This window comes from Anomaloglossus baeobatrachus, chromosome 5 (assembly GCF_048569485.1).
Source record: "Anomaloglossus baeobatrachus isolate aAnoBae1 chromosome 5, aAnoBae1.hap1, whole genome shotgun sequence".
NCBI lineage: Eukaryota > Metazoa > Chordata > Amphibia > Anura > Aromobatidae > Anomaloglossus > Anomaloglossus baeobatrachus.
This window is the reverse complement of record NC_134357.1, coordinates 555,440,435-555,464,024: the sequence shown is the minus strand read 5'-3', so window position 1 is coordinate 555,464,024 and position 23,590 is coordinate 555,440,435. Positions and strand designations below refer to the sequence as shown.

Genomic DNA, 23,590 nt, shown 5'->3' with positions numbered 1-23,590 from the left:
ATTTAATCCAGAACGTACAAAAACAGTACAAGAAGAGGTTAAAATAGGATTTTAGTGAGAGGACCAGCAGGTGGCGTACTCAAACCACAACTCAGTGAACAGAGTCAATAGAAGTTAGAAATGGCTGCACAACAGCACCATACAGAGATGCCTACCAAACACTGCTCGTATGGTTAAATATAAATAGCTGCCATACGGCATACTCTGAGGACCAATGTCCATACAAGAACAAAATTAAGCAGTGCCAGAGGGCATAACAATAGGCGCACGTAAATGAGTTGAAACAACTCCTCAGCACAGTAAATAAAAGGATCATATACCTGAGTTGTGGGATGAGGATCCAAGAAACCCCGACCTATAGGTTTCGATCTTGATGCCTTCTTCCAGGGGTGGCCTCATGTTACTATACTGTATACTATACTTACTATAGTAGCAACCAAACAATAGTATCCAGCCACCAGCACTCCACCCTAAACTGCAGACAACGTAAGCAGAAGGGGGAGTGTATGTTACACTCCCCCTTCTGCTTACGTTGTCTGCAGTTTAGGGTGGAGTGCTGGTGGCTGGATACTATTGTTTGGTTGCTACTATAGTTACATTACACGTCATCTGGTATGCACGCCCCTTTGAACAGGCACGCCTCTCTGGATGCCAATCAGGAGATAGGGCTATCCGATATACTTACTAAAGTAAGGGCTGATTTGATTGGCCTTTCTCTTCCGTCTCCTCATTGGTGCATTTTGATATAAAAGGGCGCTCCTTTTGAACATGAGGCCACCCCCGGAAGAAGGCATCAAGATCGAAACCTATAGGTCGGGGTTTCTTGGATCCTCATCCCACAACTCAGGTATATGATCCTTTTATTTACTGTGCTGAGGAGTTGTTTCAATTCATTTACGTGCGCCTATTGTTATGCCCTCTGGCACTGCTTAATTCTGTTCTTGTATGGACATTGGTCCTCAGAGCATGCCGTATGGCAGCTATTTATATTTAACCATACGAGCAGTGTTTGGTAGGCATCTCTGTATGGTGCTGTTGTGCAGCCATTTCTAACTTCTATTGACTCTGTTCACTGAGTTGTGGTTTGAGTACGCCACCTGCTGGTCCTCTGACTAAAATCCTATTTTAACCTCTTCTTGTACTGTTTTTGTACGTTCTGGATTAAATAAATTTATATACTTTTTCTAAGCCATGTATATATGTAGCAGAGCAGTATGTGTGTGTCTATATGTATATATGTATGTATGCAACAGAGCAGTATGTGTATGTCTGTCTATATGTACTGTATGAGAAACCAAGGAAAAAATTGTGAAAAAAAACCCTGCTGTAACTAAATAAAAGCATAGTGCATATAAACATAGGGTACTTAGTAAACACTGTTTTTGATCAAAAAAAGCATAAAGCTATCCCACCAACGCCAAGGTGTACCCAGTTGGGATAGTACCTACACTCTCTAATATTAAAACCTTACCATGGATCTAAAATAGGCCTCAATGTGGCTAAGGGCTGAGAGCGACCGGGTCCCAACAGGACACACACAGTCAGGGGGATTCACAGAATGAAATGTCCAGCTCGCTGAGAAGGGGGCCACTCCCTGATGTACTGAATACAAAAAAACTACATAAAAACAAAAAAGTGAGCCGGAGTATGAGATGGTATACATGGTACTTGTGAGACCATGTTCACACTGGCCATGAGACAAAGAGAAACCAAGGAAAAAATTGTGAAAAAATACCCTGCTGTAACTAAATAAAAGCATAGTGCATATAAACATAGGGTACTTAGTAAACACTGTTTTTGATCAAAAAAAGCATAAAGCTATCCCACCAACGCCAAGGTGTACCCAGTTGGGATAGTACCTACACTCTCTAATATTAAAACCTTACCATGGGTCTAAAATAGGCCTCAATGTGGCTAAGGGCTGAGAGCGACTGGGTCCCAACAGGACACACACAGTCAGGGGGATTCACAGAATGAAATGTCCAGCTCGCTGAGAAGGGGGCCACTCCCTGTTTGTACTGAATACAAAAAAACTACATAAAAACAAAAAAGTGAGCCGGAGTATGAGATGGTATACATGGTACTTGTGAGACCATGTTCACACTGGCCATGAGACAAAGAGAAACCAAGGAAAAAATTGTGAAAAAATACCCTGCTGTAACTAAATAAAAGCATAGTGCATATAAAAATAGGGTACTTAGTAAACACTGTTTTTGATCAAAAAAAGCATAAAGCTATCCCACCAACGCCAAGGTGTACCCAGTTGGGATAGTACCTACACTCTCTAATATTAAAACCTTACCATGGGTCTAAAATAGGCCTCAATGTGGCTAAGGGCTGAGAGCGACCGGGTCCCAACAGGACACACACAGTCAGGGGGATTCACAGAATGAAATGTCCAGCTTGCTGAGAAGGGGGCCACTCCCTGTTTGTACTGAATACAAAAAAACTACATAAAAACAAAAAAGTGAGCCGGAGTATGAGATGGTATGCATGGTACTTGTGAGACCATGTTCACACTGGCCATGAGACAAAGAGAAACCAAGGAAAAAATTGTGAAAAAATACCCTGCTGTAACTAAATAAAAGTATAGTGCATATAAACATAGGGTACTTACCGTATTTTTCGCTTTATAAGACGCACCGGAATATAAGACGCACCCCAAACTTAGACATAAAAAAAGGTAAAAAAAAGAAAAATGGGGTCCGTCTTATACTCCGATGTTCTCTTACCGGAGGGGGGCAGCAGTGGTGGTGAAGCGGGGTCACAGGAGGCACAGGTTGTGCTGGCAGGCGCGGCAGGTCAGTGGCAGCGGGGTCCGTGGTTGCAGGTGCCGTGGCGTCCGTGGTTGCAGGCGCGGTGGTGTCCGCGGTGGCAGGATCCGTGGGGTCCGTGGTGGCGGCAGCAGCCGTGGCATGAGAGCCGTGCAGCAGGCCGGTGCAGTGAGTGTCCGCGGTCCCGGTTCAGTGGTGGCAGCGGCGGCGGCGGCGGCTCAGTGGTGGGAGCGGCGGCAACTGCTCAGTGGTGGCAGCGGCAGGGACTGCTCAGTGGTGGCGTGTGTCCGCGGTCCCGGTTCAGTGGTGGCAGCGGCGGCGGCGGCGGCTCAGTGGTGGGAGCGGCGGCGACGGCTCAGTGGTGGAGTGTGTCCGCGGTCCCGATTCAAGTAATGGCGCCCGGAGCGACGCATGCGCAGATGGAGCTCTCATCCAAGGGCTCCATCTGCGCACGCGCTGACTCCCGGAGCAGCGCGTGCGCAGATGGAGCTCTCATCCAAGAGCTCCACCGGCGCCATCATTTGAAAGTGGGACCGCGGACAACTGGTAAGCTGCACAGCCGCCCGCCCCGCATGCACAGAGTGGCAGCCAGCAGGCTGCCCGCCCACTCTGCGTACAAGCCGCCGGGTACCTGTGCTTGCGTGCGGTGGCAGCCGGGTACCCATGGCTGTGTGCGGGCGGCAGATGGGTGACTGTGTGAGGGCGGCAGCCGGGTACCTGCACGGTCACCCGACTGCCGCTCGCACACAGCACCCGGCTGCCGCCCGCACACAGCCATGGGTACCCGTCTGCCACCGCATGCAAGCACAGGTACCTGGCTGCCGACCCCACACAGCACCCGCTGCCGCCCGCACACAGCCACGGGTACCCGGCTGCCGCTGCATGCAAGTACAGGTACCCGGCCGCTTGCATGCAGCCACAGGCACCCGCCCGATCGCTTCAGACAGGACCCCCCCCCCCCCCCGCTACCGCTTTATAAGACGCACCCCCCATTTTCCTCCCAAAATTTGGGGAGGAAAAGTGCGTCTTATAAAGCGAAAAATACGGTAGTTTTGTTTTTATATGTACTGTATGTATGTTTGCAGCAGAGCAGTATGTGTGTATCTGTCTATATGTATGTATGCAGCAGAGCAGTATGTGTGTGTCTATATGTATATATGTATGTATGCAGCAGAGCACTATGTGGGTGTCTGTATGTATGTATGCAGCAGAGCAGTATGTGGGTGTCTGTATGTATGTATGCAGCAGAGCAGTATGTGTGTGTCTATATGTATATATGTATGTATGCAGCAGAGCAGTATGTTGGTGTCTGTCTGTAAGTATGTATGCAGCAGAGCAGTATGTGTGGGTCTGTCTGTATGCATGCAGCAGAGCTGTATGTGTGTCTGTATGTATGTATGCAGCAGAGCAGTATATGTGTGTGTGTCTGTATGTATGCAGCAGAGCAGTGTGTGTCTGTATGTATGCAGCAGAGCAGTGTGTGTGTCTATGTATGCAGCAGAGTTGTGTGTCTGTATGCAGCAAGTTGTGTGTCTGTATGTATGCAGCAGAGCAGTGTGTGTCTGTATGTATGCAGCAGAGCAGTGTGTGTCTGTATGTATGCAGCAGAGCAGTGTGTGTCTGTATGTATGTAGCAGCAGTGTGTGTGTGTCTGTCCGTATGTATGCAGCAGAGCTGTGTGTGTCTGTCTGTATGCATGTATGATGTGTATCTATGTATGTCAGTGTATATGACTGTATAAATTTGTCTGTTATATGTATTTTTGTGAGTTTGTCTTTATTAAATATGTATATGTACGTATCTGTGTATGTGTGTGTGTCGGCGTGTTTATAGGGCCCACTGAGACTCTTCCGCCCGGGGCCCACAAAAACCTAGAGCCGGGCCTGGTTGGGGGAGAACGGTCGCTCGCTCGGTGGTTTCTCCCGTATACAGGGACGCTCGGCTGTCGGCTCCTGTGTTCTCTATTTGCTGCTGTTTTTCTGCTGGAGGTAAAAGATCCGACTGTGGAGAATCCGACAGACCGGACCCTTCCCCCGACATCCTCTGATGTGGAGAGTGCACAGGGGGCGCAGCAGGCGGATTATAGAAGTGCGGTTGTGTTGTTCTCGGGCTGATGCTCCTGTGTTTCCTTCAGTATCTGATGACATCACTGCAGCTACGTCATTGGTCACAGCGGAGATGTCACTATGTATGACACGTGATCACTGTGGCCTTCGATTGGCTGTAAGTCATATGACGGTGACATCACTGTGACCTCAATCACCGAGGATCCGTCCTGACCGGATATTACCCTTATATTTCCCTCCACAAACAATCTACATGTTCTGTCTCCTGATATGTTTCCCCTTATTATCTCCAGTAATTGTATTATTACAGCGGATTCTTTATGATGTTACATCGTCATCTTCTCCCCATTCAGGTCCCTACAATATCGGATCCTCTCAGTGGAGATCTTCTATATAAGAGAATTCTCCTGATTGCCCCGTGAAGGATGGATATGGACAGGGACAAGATGGCGGAGAGGATATTACACCTCACCCTAGAGATCCTCTTCCGGCTTACTGGAGAGGTGAGAGATTCTGATGACGTCACATTACATCATTCTTATCTATGGGAATAACAGATGGACAGAACTGGAGAGGTGAGGACTCTGGAAATGTCTGTAGTGAGATTTCTTACTGTGTCTCTCCATATCTAGGATTACATATTAGTGAAAACGTCTAGTGAGCGCTGTCAGGCCCCTGTGTCTGAGGCATGGGGAAGACCCCTGAGCCCAATCACGGGGCCTCCACCTCACCCCCCGATACATGAGGACATCAATGACCAGAAGATCCTAGAACTCACCTACAAGATGATTGAGCTGCTGACTGGAGAGGTGACACTGCTGGGAATGCTGGGACATTATACAGTAACGCTATGAAGGGATCGGGGGTGACGGTATCATTGTATGTGTCAGGTTCCTATAAGGTGTCAGGACGTCACCGTCTATTTCTCCATGGAGGAGTGGGAGTATTTAGAAGGACACAAAGATCTGTACAAGGACGTCATGATAGAGGTTCCCCAGCCCCTCACATCACCAGGTAATAGACAGGACTAAATACACAAGGCCTATAATTATCTGTATGTAAGGAATTAATTCAGTCCCTGTATGTGTCTCCTCCAGGTCTATCCAGTAAGAGGACAACACTAGAGAGATGTCCCCGTCCTCTTCTCCCACAGGACTGTAAACAAGAAGATCCCGATGTTCCTCAGGATCATCAGGTAGATGGAGAGAAGGTGCCATGAAATCTTCCTATGATGTGTAGACCGCTGTGAAGGTCTTGTGCTCAGTCTTGTTTTATCCACCAGTATGATATGTTTTATACTTGTGTAATGGGAGCGGTGGAGATGGCAGGATTAGAGATGATCATAGATGTGACTTCTCCATCTGTCTGTGACTTTTACAATATTTGTTTCAGGGGGAAGATCTGACACATATTAACACTACAGAGACATATGTGAGGGGTGATGAGCGGAGTAAAGAGGAGATTCCTACAGATGACAGCCCAGGTGAGTAGTGACCACTAAATGCAGAGAAGTCACAGATTCTTCTCAATCAGCAGCTGCTACTGTCACAGGTATATGGAGGCAGGACAGGCTCCTAGGCTGGCCCTAAGACTTGTGGCCCAATGCTGTCACTTATCTCGAAGGTAGGTTTGATGGTAACCAGGTTCAAGTCCCCAGCTTAACCCTAACTCCTGTCCGGACCCTGAACTTACTCCCCTTCTCTCATGCCCTTGGGGCGAGTCGGAAAACACAAAGACAGAACCCCACAAAACGACACGGACAAGGGAGAGCGGAAACTCGTACACACAGCACTGAAAAAACACAGGAGAGATAAAGTGTACTGGGGGGCAATGCAAAAGGGAAGAAAGTAATGCACAACGGGGAAATGCTCACACCACTCAGCAGCAGAGATCACCATGTACAGTAGCAACACCAAGACCGGAATTGTAAAAGCCATCATCGGCACAAACAGAAAGAAAGGCGTGCTTAATATAGGGAGGAGACAGCTGCACAGGGCAATCAGCAACCTGAGCATTTAGGTCCTGTTCACCAGTCTGCAGGGATTAACTCCTGCAAAGCTGAAGACCAGTGAACCTGAACCAGCTGACATCTGGCTCTGGCTGAACACTCCAGAAGCCTCAGGTTGCTTGTGAGATTCTGTAGTGTGAACAAAGTCTGACTCCACAGTGCCAGCAGGTGTGAGCAGAGCTGAACATAGCATGACAGCTACAATGTAGGACTAAAAAGAATGAATAAAATGTATTATCCTAAAAATAAGGTGTAAGAGGTTCCCCGTACATCCTAGACATGGGGAATGTGCAGTTTATAGTGGAATTAGCACATTTTCCATATTATTTATACTGGTCAGTCATTGATACCTTGTATATTAGTGGATGAAATCACTAATGTCCAGGGATATTCTAAAATGGAACACGTGTATAAAACCTCCAGGTACGGAGTGGTGCCGGACCGCCCCTTTAAAATATAATAATTTATTAGAATCGGTGTTGAAAAATGTTGCTATACAGATGACAGATACAGGTGCGGACGTCCAACCCCCGCCAGTTATCCTGCATGTGTCTAATTATTTGGTTACATGAGATGGTCTCCTCAATGTCTTGCACGGAGTATAGCAGCATTTTTCTGCACCCGATTGTCAGATTGGGCTCTGGAGGTCACAATTTACAGATAAGTTTAGGAGATTCCTAAATAACCACAATTGTTCCCACTACATTTCGTTCCTCCGCATTGATCAGGAGGCCGGGATGTCACCTATTATTTTACCTTCCATCAACTTAGCAGAACTTACTTATGGATGTACTTAGTAGATTTACGTCTGACTTTTTTTTAGAGATGGACAGAGTATTTTACAGCGATCATTAATGTCTTACTATGTATCCAGCTTTGACTTAATGGACCATTATACTAGTTAGACTTCTTACAAAAGTTGGAGGCAGAATTTAGGTTCACCACCTCCTGAGACTGAGAGAGGGATGTGATTAAGAAAAAAAGATAAATTTGGGGAGCTCTATAGTTCTAAAGCAACCCCTAGGGGGGAGGACATACAGGTTTTTTTAGCTGCAGGGAAACATGCCCGCCCTTGCGCATGACAATGCTCAGGCATTAGACGCCCCGTTTAGTCTAGAGAAGTGGAGCATGCTTTGTCATCAATGTCTATCAATATGTCCCTGGGCACTGGTGGCTTGCCGGCTGAGGTCTTTAAGTCCTATAGTTCTGTACTACTGCCCCAGTTGCTGGAAGTATTTAATGAGGCACTGGAGAATGGGAGGCTCCCGCCTTCCATGAATGAAGCCATCATTGTGGTAATTCCCAAACAGAATAAAGACCCCGGCCTGACGGAATCCTATCGCCTGATATCCCTCCTCCCTGTGGATGTTAAAATTATGGCAACGCTCTTGGCTAACCGGTTAGCACGGGTAATATCTTTCCTTATACATCCTGACCAAACAGGCTTTATGCCAAATAAATCTACGGCCATTAACATCCGAAGGCTCTATCTGAATCTGCAACTAGCCGTGGAAGGAGATCAGTTTAAAGCGGTGGTTTCTTTAGATGCCGCTAAAGCATTTGATAGCGTCGAATGGAACTTTTGTGAATGGTGTTAACTCATATGAGCTTTGGCGAAAAATTCATCTCAAGGATGAAACTGCTATATGCAACTACCAGTGCCAGGGTAAAGGTTAAAGAATTGTTGTCAGAGGGGTTTTAATTGGCCAGGGGGACTAGCTAGGGGTGCCCATTATTCCCACTACTGTGTGCCGTTACCATTTGCCACTCGCTGAGGCCCTGAGAGCATCACGTGGTGTGAAAGGCTTCCGGTACAGTAACTTAACAGAGAAAGTTGCTCTTTATGCAGACATGATTGGCCGAACTCCCTCATGGAAGCTATACAGTCCCTGGCAGAAGCTCTGTCGCTTATCCATGTTATGTAAATAAAAGCTTATAACCTGACTTTAAATTCATTCATTGGGTTTAGAACTTACTCTTTTGAAAGCTGAAACCCTCCCAAATTTATTTTAGTTTATGAAAATAAAGTTGCTGCAAAGCTGAAATATTGATCATTTAATGAACACAGAAAGGTCAGATTTTGGCAAGACAAAAGTTTTGTCGCCCACAGAAAGTAATGTGAAATTCAAACAAATAATTAACTTCTAATATAAAGATATGTTGCATAACATTGGTGAATGAAGTTGTGGTGCTTTTAGAGCCATATTTAATAATTTGTGTGACTTCCATGAGGTTGAAGGACTGCATCCATGCGGTTCAACAATGATTCATACAATTTATTGATGAAGTCATCAGGAATAGCAAGGAATGCAGTCTTACATGCCTCCCAGAGTTCATCTAGATTCTTTGGTTTTGTCTTCCAAGTTTCCTCTTTCATCCTACCCCAAACATGCTCATTGATTTTCATGTCTGGTGACTGGGCTGGCCAGTCGTTGAGCACCTTGATCTTCTTTGCCAGGAGGAACTTTGTTGTAGAGATGGATGTATGAGATGGAGACCATCCTGCTGCAGAATTTGACCCCTTTTATGATTGAGAATGTAACAGGTAGATAATACTTCTTGATATTTTAGGCTATTGATATTGCCTTCCACCTTGCAAATGTTTTGCACACCCCCATACTGAATGTAACCCCAGACCATGATCTTTCCACCAGCAAATTTATCTGTTTCTGGATCCATACGGGCTCCAGTAGGTCTCCCGCAGTATTTACGGTGGCTGTGGTGTAATTCAACTGAAGATTCATCAGAGAAATCCACCTTCTGCCAGTTTTCCAGCTTCCATCTGTTTAGCAACCTGCACATGTTTTTTTAATTGCCTTTTGTTTAGTGCTGGCTTCTGGGCACTGATTTGACAATGGAGGCCATTTCGAGACAGAATCCTACAAACTGTTCTAGTTGAGACAGGGATTTGAGGTGACCAGGCCTGTTGGAGCTTTGCTGCAGTGGAAGAGGGACTGGCTTTGGAAATTCTAACCAACAAACGTTCCTCCTGAGCAGTTGTCTTGTGGGGTCTGCTGGACGTGGGCTTGTCAAGGGACTTGCCTGCGGAATTAGATTCAGGGGGCTTTCTGAAAATATCTATCTCAGAGTATCATACCTTAAGGGAGATGGGGAAGACTTGGGAAAAAGTAAAAGACGTTTTGAAAGTGGGAGTAGTCACCAAATACTTATATGGGGAAACCCGAACCTCACCGAACTTGACAAATTATATGGATTTGAACTATGGCAGCAGGAGGGGATCAAGAAGGTGCAGCAACTGTTTGAAGAGGGGCGGATAAAGACGTTTGAAGTGCTTAGGAGGGAATTTGATATGCCGGATAGCAGGTTCTTCCAATACCTTCAGCTTTGGCATGCATGCAAGGTGCAGTCAATATCTGTGGGTTAGTCACCAGTGAACCGGACGCCATTACTGGATATTTGGGTGGCGGCTGGGGACACCAAGGGTGCGATCTCCTGGTACTACATGTACTTCCAGGATGCCAAATTCAGGGTGTTAATCTGTGGTCTTAGAGATAGGTGGCAGAGAGACCTGGGAAATATTTCTGGGGAGGTGTGGGAGCAAGTACTGCAAAATATTCCGCTGTTGTCTGTAAGCGAGTCGCAGAAGCTGTCACAACTTTTTTTTAGTACATAGGGTATACAGGACGCCAGCATTTTTATTCAAAATAGGCACTAGCCCTGACTCGTGTTGCTGGAAATGTGGAGCTTCGGACACTGATATGATTCCTCTTATGTGGAACTGTCCACGTTTGAAAAGATAGTGCACAGGAATGCTTGACCTGATTGATTTTGTGTATGACTGTCGTACTGGCCGTGGAATTTTGACATGTGTTCTTGGATACACGGCGGAACTCCCTATTCCGGAGAGCCATAAGACTGCTATTGCGCGCATATTACATCAGGCACAGAAGGTCATTGCATTATACTGGAAAAATAGAAAGGTTTCCGACACTAAAGAGTTAGGTGATAAGGTAAATTATGCCTTCCGGTTGAAGAAGTATGTTTACCAGAAGCAAGGTCTAGGGGACACAATATGCAACTGGGTAAGGAATTGGCTAAAAGATAGGAAACAAAGAGTAGTCATAAATGGTACATTCTCTAAATGGGCTATAGTCAGCAGTGGGGTGCCGCAGGGATCTGTGCTTGGACCGATTCTTTTTAATCTCTTTATTAATGACCTTGTGGATGGGATTGATAGTACAGTGTCAGTCTTTGCCGATGACACCAAACTATGTAGGATATTAAAAACTGACCTGGATAGTACAATATTACAAAAAGATCTGGATAAGATGTCAGAATGGGCAGATACTTGGCAAATGAGATTTAATGTTGATAAATGTAAAGTAATGCACCTAGGACGGAGTAATCCTATAGCTGCGTATACATTAAATGGAAGTAAACTCGGGACTACAGAACAGGAGAAGGACTTGGATATTCTCATTACAAATAAGCTGAGCAGCAGCACTCAATGTCAAGCAGCAGCTGCTAAAGCAAACAAGATTTTAGGGTGTATAAAAAGAGAGATTAGATCCTGTGATCCCAACGTATTGTTACCCCTCTATAAATCACTTGTAAGGCCACATCTGGAATACGGGATCCAGTTTTGGGCTCCACATTTTAAAAAGGACATTCAGAAGTTAGAGTCAGTTCAAAGGCAGGCAACTAGACTATTACAAGGAATGGAAGGCCTCCCATATGATGACAGGTTGAAAAAGTTAGATATGTTTAGCTTAGAAAAAAGACGTCTCAAAGGAGATCTCATTTATATGTATAAATACATGTGTGGTCAATATAAAGGACTGGCACATGACTTATTTCTTCCAAAGACAGTACTAAGGACCAGGGGGCACTCTCTGCGAGTGGAAGAAAAGCGATTCCGGCAGCTAAATAGGAAAGGGTTCTTTACAGTTAGAGCAGTCAGACTGTGGAATGCCGACCACAAGAGGTAGTAATGGCTGATACTATAACAGATTTTAAAAAAGGGCTGGATGATTTCCTCAGTATACAAAACATTGTTGGTTATAAATGACTTAGTGACTAAATGTAGAACTGGTGGAGGAAGGTTGAACTAGATGGACCTAGGTCTTTTTTCAACCTAAGTAACTATGTAACTATGTAACTAAGAAGAGAAGGGCATACAAAAAATTTGAGGATCTGTGGACCTCGTGGCTTGATACTCCAAATTTGGCTCCAGCGACGTTGACCTAGGCTAGAGCCCTGAGGGCGAACTCTGTTTAGCTAAGATGCTTGGGAATGGGCCAAGGTGTCACGTCGAATTGTAGGTGTTTTAGTCAGGTACTCTATGAGTGGTAGATTGTTCACTGATCTATGCCTAAATGTACAGAAGAATATATTGTATATTGAGTCGAATAAGGGATTTTGTTTGGGGGTGAGGGGGTGGGAGGGGGATGGGTCTGCATACTTGCATGTTCTTCGCTGTTCTTCCTTTGTTAAACAAAAATGTTAATAAAAAATTATTTGATTTAAAAAAACTAAATAAAAAAATAAATATATATATATATATATATATAAATATATATATATATATATATATATATATAAATAAGAGAAGCATTACTCGCCAGTCAAAGCCCCTGCTGCTTTGGTGCTTATCTCTGGCCTTTCTGTACTTGACTGCAACCATAATAAGCCATATACAACATGTGAGCACTGCAGCCTATCACTGGCCTCACATTATACGTGATGTAATGCTCATGTGTGATATCTGGTTCATCATCACAGCACCCAAGACTAAAGGGTGCTTTACACACTGCGACATCGCTAGCAATTGCTAGCGATGTCGAGCGCGATAGCTTGTGTCGTTTGTGCGACATTTGGTGATCGCTGCCGTAGCGAACATTATTGCTACAGCAGCGTCACACGCACATACCTTGTCAGCGACGTTGCTGTGACCGCCGAACAATCCCTCCCTCAAGGGGGAAGTGCGTTCGGCGTCATAGCGACGTTACTGCGGCGTCACTGAGCCACCGGCCAATAGAAGCGGAGGGGCAAAGATGAGCGGGACGTAACATCCCGCCCACCTCCTTCCTTCCGCATTGCCGGTGGACGGCAGGTAAGGAAATGTTCGGCGCCCCTGCGATGACACACATAGCGATGTGTGATGCCGCAGGAACGAGGAACAACATCGCTACTCACCAAACAACGATATTTGGTGTTTGGACAACCTCTCCAACACTAATGATTTTTAACACTTTTGCGATCGTTGAAGGGCGCTTGTACGTGTTACACGCTGCGATGTCGCTAAAGACGTCGGATGTGCGTCACAAACACCGTGACCCCGACGATAAATCGTTAGCGATATCGCAGCGTGTAAAGCACCCTTAAGACCAGAGAAGAGAGTTGAAGCCTTGAAATGGCAATGGATTCAACAGGACAGTAATGCTTATATTATAATAATAATCTTTCTATTGTGCCAACATAAGCACAGACATGCTTTACATAGATAACAGCGCTTTACAATTTAGCGGTTCATATACAAACAATCATAAGTAGCCATTATAGAAGATGCAGAAATACAGACAACCCTGCTCATAAGAGCTCACAATCTACATTGAGGTGAGGTAGAGGTTACACAAGGTTCAAGTGCTTATTTACAACGACAGTCCAACCATCTTGAAGAAGTGGGGGATAAATAAAGGCAGCATGAGCCAGTCACCTTGAATCTTTGGAATGCTTTTGGGTGCAGTGGAGATTGAGGGAGAATTACAGGTGCATCTCAATAAATTAGAATATCATCAAAAACTTAATTTATTTCAGTAATTCAATAAAGAAAGGGAAATACAAAATGCTAAAGAAGCTGTTTGTTCAGAGTGCTGTATCCAAGCATATTAATGGAAAGTTGAGTGGAAGGAAAAAGTGTGGTAGAAAAAGATGCACAAGCAACCGGGATAACTGCAGCCTTGTTAGGATTTTTAAGAAAAGGCCATTCAAAAATTTGGTGGAGATTCACAAGGAGTGGACTGCTGCTGGAGTCAGTGCTTCAAGAGCCACCACACACAGACATATCGAATATGGGCCACAACTATCGCATTCCTTGTGTCAAACCACTCATGACTAATAGACAACGCCAGAAGTGTCTTACCTGGGCCAAGGAGAAAAAGAATTGGACTGTTACTCAGTGGTCCAAAGTGATGTGTTCAGATGAAAGTAAATTTTGCATATCATTTGGAAATCGCAGTCCCAGAGTCTGGAGGAAGAGTGGAGAGGCCACAATCCAAGCTGCTTGAGGTTTAATGTGAAGTTTCCACAATCAGTGATGGTTTGGGGAGCCATGTCATCTGCTGGTGTAGGTCCACTGTGTTTTATCAAGACCAAAGTCAGCGCAGCCGCCTACAAGAAAATTTTAGAACACTTCATGCTAGTACCAACACCTGGTTTAATACCCACAGTATCACAGTGCTTAACTGGTCAGCAAACTCGCCTCACCAAAACACCATAGAGAATCTATGGGGTATTATCAAGAGGAAGATGAGAGATTCCAGACCCAACAATGCTGACGAAGCTGAAGGCTGCTATCAAAGCAACCTGGGCTTCCACAACACCTTAGCAGTGCCACAGGCTGATCGCCTCCATGCCGCGCCGCATTGATTCAGTAATTCATGCAAAAGAAGCCCTGACCAAGTATTGAGGGATTTACTGTACAGACTTTTCAGTAGGCACCAACATTTCTGATTTAAAATCATTTTTTCATTTGGTCTTATATAATATTCCAATTTTCTGAGATAACTTTTGGGTTTTCATTGACTGTAAAGGCCCCGTCACACACAGAGATAAATCTTTGGCAGATCTGTGGTTGCAGTGAAATCATAGACCTATTGTTCCATTTGTACACTGCTACAAACCTGGCACTGATTCTCCACAATTTCACTGCAACCACAGATCTGCCGCAGATTTATCTCTGTGTGTGACAGGGCCTTAAGCCATAATCTTCAATTTTAACTAAAATAAACACTTGAAATAGATCACTTTGTTTGTAATGACTCTTGTATTGAACTACTGAAATAAATTAACTTTTTGATGATACTCTAATTTATTGAGATGCACCTGTAGATTCTGAGAAATAGTGGAGGGGTGTTATATATATATATATATATATATATATATATATATATATATATATATATACATATATATATACATATACATATACATACATAATGTTATGGAGGGGTTATATATATGTGGCTCGTCCTAGTTTTTTGGGGTAGAGCAATCCAGAGGATTAGGGCAGCTCAGGACATATCTTGTAGTCGGGAGTAGAGATGAGCGAGCCTCTAGAGGCTCGAGTTCGGTTCGTCGAACGGAGGCTGCGTTTGAGTTCGGTTCGGCGAGCCGTTCGACGAACCTCTCGAACCCCATTGAAAACAATGGGAGGCAATCACAAACACATAAAAACACATTATAAATGTACACATACAGTTAATTAACATTGCCATTCCACTTACCGGTCTCCGTGACGCATCCTGCACTCTGTCTCCTGCCGCTTTTCCTTCCGATAATCGCTGCGTCCTCCCGGTAACCAGCACTGATGATAGGACCTTCCGTGATGTCAAAATAGCCATGTGACCAGTCTCGTGTCTATTATCTCATTGGCTACAGACTGGTCACATGACTATGACATCATGCTAGGTCCTGTCAGTGCATTTCTCCGGTAAGCGATGCTCGTTTGAGCATGTCCTTTTACCGGCGAGATGCTCTGGCACATGATGGGCTTCCTCGTCCATGCATGTCGGCGCTCTTTACAGAGTCAGCCCACATGCAGGGACTAGCTGTCACAGCCGGTAAATAGCGGCACCGGGAATCACGTGATCGGAGCACTGTTGCTATGGTAACCCGTCTGTCAGCGGTGACGTCACCGCTTACAGCCAGCAGCCTCTGGTCACATACAGAGTGATTACTGCACGGAGCAGCAGCATCTTCTTCCCATGCAGTGCTGTCTGATGTAGCAGAGCTGCATGGGTTGAAGGGGAAAGAAGACAGAAGAGCAGGATCGTGGAGGGCTGACAGGGAGTAATAAACATGGAGTCTCTAAGTGTATCTGTGTATTTATTTCTATTAAAGTATTTTTTCTCTGTGTGGTGTCTTTTTTTTAACCCTTTATTGGAGATTCTTAATGGCTGGGTCAAACTTGCCTGGCATTAAGAATCTCTGGCTTAATACTAGCTAGTAAAACAGAGCTAGTATTAACTCATCATTACTCAGCAAGCCACCTTCAGGGCAGCTGGAAGAGTTGGATACAGCTCCAGATGATGGCGCTTCTATGAAAGTGCCATTTTCTGGGGCGGGTGCGGACTGCAATTCGCAGCAGAGGCGCCCAAAAAGCTCGGACTAACCTGTCCTGCGGATTCCAATCCCCAGCTGCCTAGTTGTACTCAGCTGGACACAAAATTGGGGCAAAGCCCATGTCGTTTCTTTTTTTTTTTATTATTTCATGAAATTCATGAAATAATTTAAAAAAGGGCTTCCCTATATTTTTAGTTCCCAGCCGGGTACAAATAGGCAGCTGGGGGTTGGGGACAGCCGTACCTGCCTGCTGTACCTGGCTAGCATACAAAAATATGGCGAAGCTCACGTCTTTTTTTTTTTTTTTTTTTAGTTTTTTGGCAAAAAAAATTAAAAAATGCTTCCTTGGATTTTCCATTGCCAGTGAAGGTAACACCAAGCAGTGGGGGTTAGCAGCCAGTAGTTGCTTGGATTACCCTTAGCTAGCAATACAAAAAATGCAGCAGGAGCCCATATATTTTTTTTTAATTATTTATTGAAATAACTAAAAAAAAAAAAAATGGGCTTCCCTGTATTTTGATTGCCTGACATCACAGTACTGTAAAAATAAATCTTTAAAAAAAATGCCCATTAATTTTTTTTATTTAAAAAAATAGTTTAAAAAAATGACGTGGGGTCCCCCCATTTTTGATAGCCAGCTAGGGTAAAGCAGACGGCTGTAGCCTGAAAACTACAGCTGGCAGCTTTACCGTGGTTGGTGATCCAATGTGGAGGTCACCCCAGGCTCTTTTTTATATATTATTTTATAAATAATAATTACAAAAAAAAGTAGGGTCCCCCCCAAATTGGATCACCAGCCAAGGTAAAGCAGACAGCTGTGGTCTGGTATTCTCAGGGTGGGAAGGTCCATAGTTATTGGCCCTTCACAGCCTAAAAATATCAGGCCGCAGGCGTCCCAGAAGTGGCGCATCCTCTAGATGCGCCAATCCTGGCGCTTCACCCTAGCTCATCCCGTGACCTGGTGCAGTGGCAAACGGGGTAATAAATGGGGTTGATACTAGCTGTAAGGTCACCAGACATCAAGCCCAGCAGTTTGTGATGTCATGGCGTCTATCAGATACCCGACATCACAAACTGTCAGTAGTAACAAAAAAAATAGACAAAAAAAATTTATTTGAAAAAATGAATCTGCACCCACTCTCCCCGGGTCCACAGCAGCAGAGTCCATGTCGTAACTGTTGCTATCAAAGCTGCAATGCCCTGCTCATGAGGTAAGGGTATGCCTAATCAGGAGAACTATTCTACATTTCCAAATATTGGTATTTGCTGATATTATTGCTATTCCACCTACTATATATTGGGGATAGGATCTTGGAGATGGAATACCCCTTTAAGTTCAGTTATCCAGCTGAATGAATACTAAACAACAGAGCTTGATATTTAGACATGTTTTCTTGTGGCGTATAATGGACTCTCATGTTTGGTAGTCGTTCAGCAGGGCAACTATAAAATCAAATACCTCCATTTGGAAATGTAGAATAGCTCTCCTGATCAACTATGTTCCCTACCTCATGAGCAGGGCATTGCAGTAGCTTACAGATGCATGGTTACCGCCACTCACTGTGTCTGAACACAGGAAGCTGAGCTGACAGCCGCCCTGTGCATGCGGCAGTGTCTATTGTGAAGGAGGGGGCCGCGGGGGATCAACGCTGCACAGGTACCGTGGGACACCGGGGAACACCAGTGGGGTTATAGGGGGTGACCTGTCAGGGCCTGTGGAGGAGTTTTCTGTCGCATGTGAAATCAGAGGAGTAGGGTGAATGTGGCCAGCACGCTGCTGTGCGCGTGGCCATCTTGGATTTCCGGGAGGAGGTCGGGGGGGCACTTTGGCGACACCGGGGGACCGGAGGGGACCAGGGAGGAGATTTATCTACCATCTGACATGTTTGTTCATGCCAGATGGCAGATAAATAATTTTTTACCGGCGCTGTCATTTACTGTAACGTGATCATCAGGATACGGTGTATATCGGTGATCACGTGAGTGGGGACCAGAAAAACCGGCCTGAATTATGATCTCCAGGATCTCAGCTACCCCCTCACACCCCGGAGATTTTCTGACGCCGGGGGGCGCTATTCACTTATTTCTGCCTGCTGTTTATAAACGGCAGATCAGAATAAGGCTACATTCACACGACCGATCCGTTTTTGCAGTCCGCAAAAAACGGTCCGTGTTTTTCACGGATGCATCCGTGTGGCATCCATTTCCGTTCCGTATACGGTCTGTATGTCATCCGTTTGTCATCCGTGTGCCTTCCATTTTGCGTACTGCAAAAAACTGAAGGATGGAAAATACATAAATTTACCCAGGATCCATAGCTTCAACCTACATGAGGTGGTCACATGTTCACTCCAGTGCCATTTTCTACTGCTTTTCACAGCGTAGAGCGCTCTGGTGATTTTCTTGTGCTTGTACACTTCATATCAGTCTTTTCTGTCATTATAATGGCAGAAAGACACATAATGTCCCACTCTCCTGCATTTTGTAATTTTGCACCCTTTGGTGCCTTTCATGTGGCATTAAGGGGTGCTTAGCCTTGTATTTAGCCAAAAAAAGAAATAAATTTAAAAAAAAAATGACGTGGGGTTCCCCCTATTTTTGATAGCCAGCTAGGGTAAAGCAGACGGCTGCAGCCTGCAGACCACAGCTGGCAGCTTCACCTTGGCTGGTAATCCAACACTGAGGGCACCCCACGCTGTTATTTTAAATTAAATAAATAATTAAAAAAAACACGTGAGGGCCCCCGAAAATTAGATCACCAGCCAAGGTAAAGCGGACAGCTGGGGTCTGATATTCTCAGACTAGGGAGGTCCATGGTTATTGGACTCTCCCCAGCCTAAAAATAGCAGGCTGCAGCCGCCCCAGAAGTGGCGCATCCATTAGATGCGCCAATCCTGGTGCTTCGCCCCAGCTCATCCCGTTGCCCTGGTGTGGTGGCAAATGGGGTAATATATGGGGTTAATACCAGATGTGTAATGTCACCTGGCATCAAGCCCTGGGGTTAAAAAAAAAATAGACGACAAACACATTTTTATTTGAAAGAACACTCTCCAAAACATTCCCTCTTTCACCAATTTATTAGATAGAAAAACAAATTCAGGTCTGGTGTAATCCAAGGAGTTCCCATGACGATCCATACCATAGTCACTGTCCCAGTCAATGAAGAACAGAATGTTCCATATTGGCTGGGAGAGCAATGCAGTGACCTGAGCTAACATCAATAGGTCAGCACAGGTCACTGCAGGGCATGACAAGTGCTGCTGTCAGGAGGTTAGCGAGGTACATTACCTGCGGTGATCGCTGCACTCCTGATAGCAGAGCTATCACTGAGTTCAATGACCGCCGCCTTCACAACCAAGTATCGCGGGTGCCTGTGACGTCACCGCTAGTGACAGTCTCGGGTCGGCAGTGAGAGGAGATGTGAGAAGCGGCGGCCATGGAGGACAATGACAATGCTGACGTCGGGAAGGCAGGACTTCATCACCACAGGTAAGGAACTTCACTAACCTCCTGTCAGCAGCGCTTGTCATCCCCGCGGCTGCTGTCACTGCAGTGTGTGCAGCTGCGGACACTGTACAGTGCGGGCAGCTGTGGACACTGCTGAGCGGGCAGCCGCGGGGCTGGAGCGGGACGCAGACTGCAGCAGCATCCGACGGAAGTCACACGGAAGTGCTTCTGTGTGGCTTTCGGGGATTTTTGCACACGTAGCCAGGGTAAACATCGCGTTAAGCAAAGCACTTTGCTTGGATACCCGATATTTACCCTCGTTACCAGCTTACCGCAGGCTGCCAACAATGGCTCCCTGCACACGTAGCTGTAAAAAGCCACGCTTTTTGTTGATCGAACCGTTCTCGAACGTAACTCGAACTGTCGAGCTTTTAGCAAAAAGCTCGAGCTCGAGTTCTAGTTCAATCTCGAGCACCCCCCAAAATCACTTGAACATGAAATTGGCGAACCTCGAACATCGCTCAACTCTAGTCGGGAGTGGGAGGTTCGGATTAGTGTGGATGTTAGTCGAAAGTTGTTTGTGGAGCGTAGAGAACGGGTAGGGTGATAGACAGAGATAAGGGTGGAGAGGTAGGAGGTGCTGCACTGTGAAGAGCTTTGTTGGTGAGAATAAGCAATTTAAATTGGATCCTATAATGTATGGGTATGCAGTGCAATAGTGACACCAGCGTCCCTGCAGAGATGCCGACTTACTCATCACTCCGGCTTGGTCACGTCCTTCTCCGGCCATTTATGTGTAATGCTGTCCCCTTCCCCTCCCGGGGCCTGTGCACGCAGCCCAGGTTTCCCAGGAGTGTACTTAGTGTGTGCACGTGTACACCAGCCCTCCTCTTAAAGGGTCAGCATGCCATTTCCCGGAAATGCCTCTCAACCTATGGCTGAGACGGACTATGTATTTAAGGCACCATCCCATTAGGGGAGGTGCCTGTACATCACTCCTAGTTAGTCAGTGTTTCAGTCTACTAGCTAGTTGTCAGGTCCCGTTTATCCCTGTGTCAGTTTCCTGTACCTGCATTCCCATACCTGTCTATCCCTGCCATGCCCACCACTCTTCTCCACACCCGACTGTCCAGCCTGCCTCAGTCAACCCGCCTGTACTTGTGTCTATGCCTGAGTCCGTCACCTGCCCTGGGAGTCAGCTGCCACGGTCCCGGTCACTACCTTGGGAGTGGTACCCGGCACCCATCTTGCGGTGAGTGCTTAGTTAACCCCTTCATGACCATGGACGGATATATCCGTCATGGAGCGTGTCATGTTAAGCTCCGCCCCCTGTCGCGGGCAGGCGGCGGCGGTCGGCACACATATCAGCTGTTTTCAACAGCTGACATGTGTGCCTGCTAGCCGCGGGTGGAATCGCTTCCACCCGCGGCTATTAACCCCTTAAATCTTGCTGCCAAAGTCTGGCAGGAAGATCTAAATGCGCGCTGCCATGTTTTTTACATACCGCCGCCCCCACCGGAAGTCACGTGCGTGATCACGTGACTATCGGTGGTTGCCATCGTAGCACAGGGTCATGTGATGACGCCTGCAGCTATGATGTTTCACTTTCGTTTTCCCTCGGCACGGAACAGAGCAAAAAAGAAAGTGACTGTATCTGCTGTTTACAGCTGTATAGCTGTGATCAGCCAATAGATAATAGCGATCGGATTGCTGATCGCTATAGCCCCCTAGAAGGACTAGTAAAATAAAAAAAAAAAGTAAAAAAAAAAGTTTAAAAAAAAAAAAAAAACCCTAAAAGTTCAAATCATCCCCCTTTCCCCCCATGGAAAACTAAAGGGTTAAAAAATAAATAAATATACACATATTTGGTATCGCCGCGTTCAGAAATGCCCGATCTATCAAAATATAAAATCAATTAATCTGATTGGTAAACGGCGTAGTGGCAAAAAAATTCCAAACGCCAAAATTAGGTTTTTTGGTCGCCGCAAGTTTTACGCAAAATGCAATAACAGGCGATCAAAACGTAGCATCTGCGCAAAAATGGTACCATTAGAAACGTCAGCTCAAGACGCAAAAAATAAGCTGTCACTGAGCCATAGATCCCAAAAAATAAGAACGCTACGTGTTTTGGAAAATGGCGCAAAACGTGCGCCACTTTTATTGGACAAACTTGTGAAATTTTTTTAACCCCTTAGATACAAGTAAACCTATACATGTTTGGTGTCTACAAACTCGCACCGACCTCAGGCATCATACCCACACATCAGTTTTACCATATAGTGAACACCGTGAATAAAACATCCCAAAAACTATTGTGCCATCACACTTTTTTTGCAATTTTTCCGCATTTGGAATTTTTTGCTGTTTTCCAGTACACCATATGGTAAAACTTATGGTTTCATTTAAAAGTACAACTTGTCCCGCAAAAAACAAGCCCTCATATGGCAAGATTGACGGAAAAATAAAAAAGTTACGGCTCTCGGAAGAAGGGGAGCAAAAAACAAAAACGCAAAAACGGAAAGTGCCCCGGGGCTGAAGAGGTTAAGCACCTCACTCTACTGGGTAAGCCTGGGTCCCCCCTGTGGTCCAGTGGGTCCACTACTCCCGTTTGCAGCATCTACATCGGCCGCATCTTCATAATGCTTAGCCAGATAGGTGACCCTGGCTGCAGCATTAAGGTTGGACTGAAGAAGGTAAAGTCTAGTGAGGGGGAGGCCAATTAATAGCAAATTACAGTAATCTAGGGGTGAGTGGGTCAGGGCCACAGTGAGGATGTTTGTTGTTTCCATGGTGAGAAAGATGATGTTCTTCAGGCAACAAGAGCGGGCAAGAGATTGTATATAGGAGGTGAAGCAAAGATCAGTGTGAAGCATATCACCCAGACAGCGTGCCTGCAGCCTAAGCATTATCATGGTGCCGCACACAGAGAGGGAGATGTCAGGTTTAGGAAGATTAGTAGAGGGAGGGAGTAGAAGAAGTGGAGTTTTGAAAAGGTTACGTTTCAGATAGAGAGCAGACATGATGTTGGAGACTGTGAACAGATAATCACTGGTGTTTTGTAGTACAGCGGGGGTGAGGTCAGGGAATGAGGTATATAGTTGTATTTATTCATTTATCACATTCTCCCACTTTTTTTTTAACAACATGAGAAAACCACTTTACAAATAAATTTACTTTTCCAGTTTTACACTTTCTACAAAGTCAGACGTATTGTTCCTCTGTTCTGCAGTAAAATGCATGTGGGTGTCAGGGATTGTGCCAGACAAACACCCCCTAAGGCCATGTGTCCATAGGGAAAGTGTCCTGCGGATATATCTGCAGGATATTCTGCAGGAGCTCCCAGAAATCCGCAGCACAACTTTGTCTGAGTTGTGCTGCGTATTTGGTGCGAATGTCCAGCAGAATTTCCTGCGGATATGCCGAGGGCATTCTGCATTGAGGATACAGTTCCATTTGCACTGCATCCTCAATGCAGAACAAGTGCTGGAGTGATCGGTGAGTTCATACTTACCTGTATCGCACAGCAACTTTGTTTCCGGCTGGCTCCTAGAGAAGATGGGTGGGACCCGGACAAGCTCCGGCTGTCTCATGACCGGAGCTCGGGCAGTCACGTGACCACAGCTTGTGCAGACCCCGTCCACCTCTTGCAGCCAGCTCTTGGCTCCGTCCCGCTCTTCTACATCGAAGGAAGAGTCTCCAGTGTCTTCAATCAAGGCAGGTAAGTATAGAGATCGCGCGAAACAATCCACAGGAATAATTGACATGTAGTTCTTTGATGCTGCAGGAAATCCGCAGCATTTCCTGCAGGTGCAAACTCTGCAGCATTGAAACAGCATTCCCCAAATCCCATAGAATAACATGGGGAGTGCCTGTACTTGCGAAAACCTGTGGATTTGTCTGGAAAATCCAGAAAATCTGCAGGTTTTCCGCAGCAAATTCCGCATGAATTTTGTCCCGTGGGCACAGGGCCTAATAGTACTGACTGACAGGCT

At 45.7% G+C, this 23,590-nt stretch overlaps 2 protein-coding genes across 2 annotated transcripts in view; both read left to right on the top strand.

Annotated features, from left to right (window-relative positions):
• Positions 1-23,590, top strand: part of LOC142312991 (uncharacterized) — a 217,912-nt gene that overhangs the window by 192,816 nt on the left and 1,506 nt on the right. The gene's annotated exons all lie outside the window — the stretch shown is intronic.
• LOC142312305 (oocyte zinc finger protein XlCOF29-like) lies at positions 798-5,727 on the top strand. Its single transcript, XM_075351237.1, has 3 exons — positions 798-847; positions 5,194-5,343; positions 5,473-5,727. The coding sequence occupies exons 2-3, from the start codon at positions 5,266-5,268 to the stop codon at positions 5,692-5,694; spliced, it is 300 nt and encodes a 99-aa protein (XP_075207352.1). The 5' UTR covers positions 798-847; positions 5,194-5,265; the 3' UTR covers positions 5,695-5,727.

Coding starts and splice junctions, on each gene's coding strand:
- LOC142312305 (XM_075351237.1), top strand. CDS start 5,266: ATGGATATGGACAGGGACAAGATGGCGGAGAGGATATTACACCTCACC. Junction 5,344..5,472: donor TCTTCCGGCTTACTGGAGAG/GTGAGAGATTCT, acceptor CTCCATATCTAG/GATTACATATTAGTGAAAAC.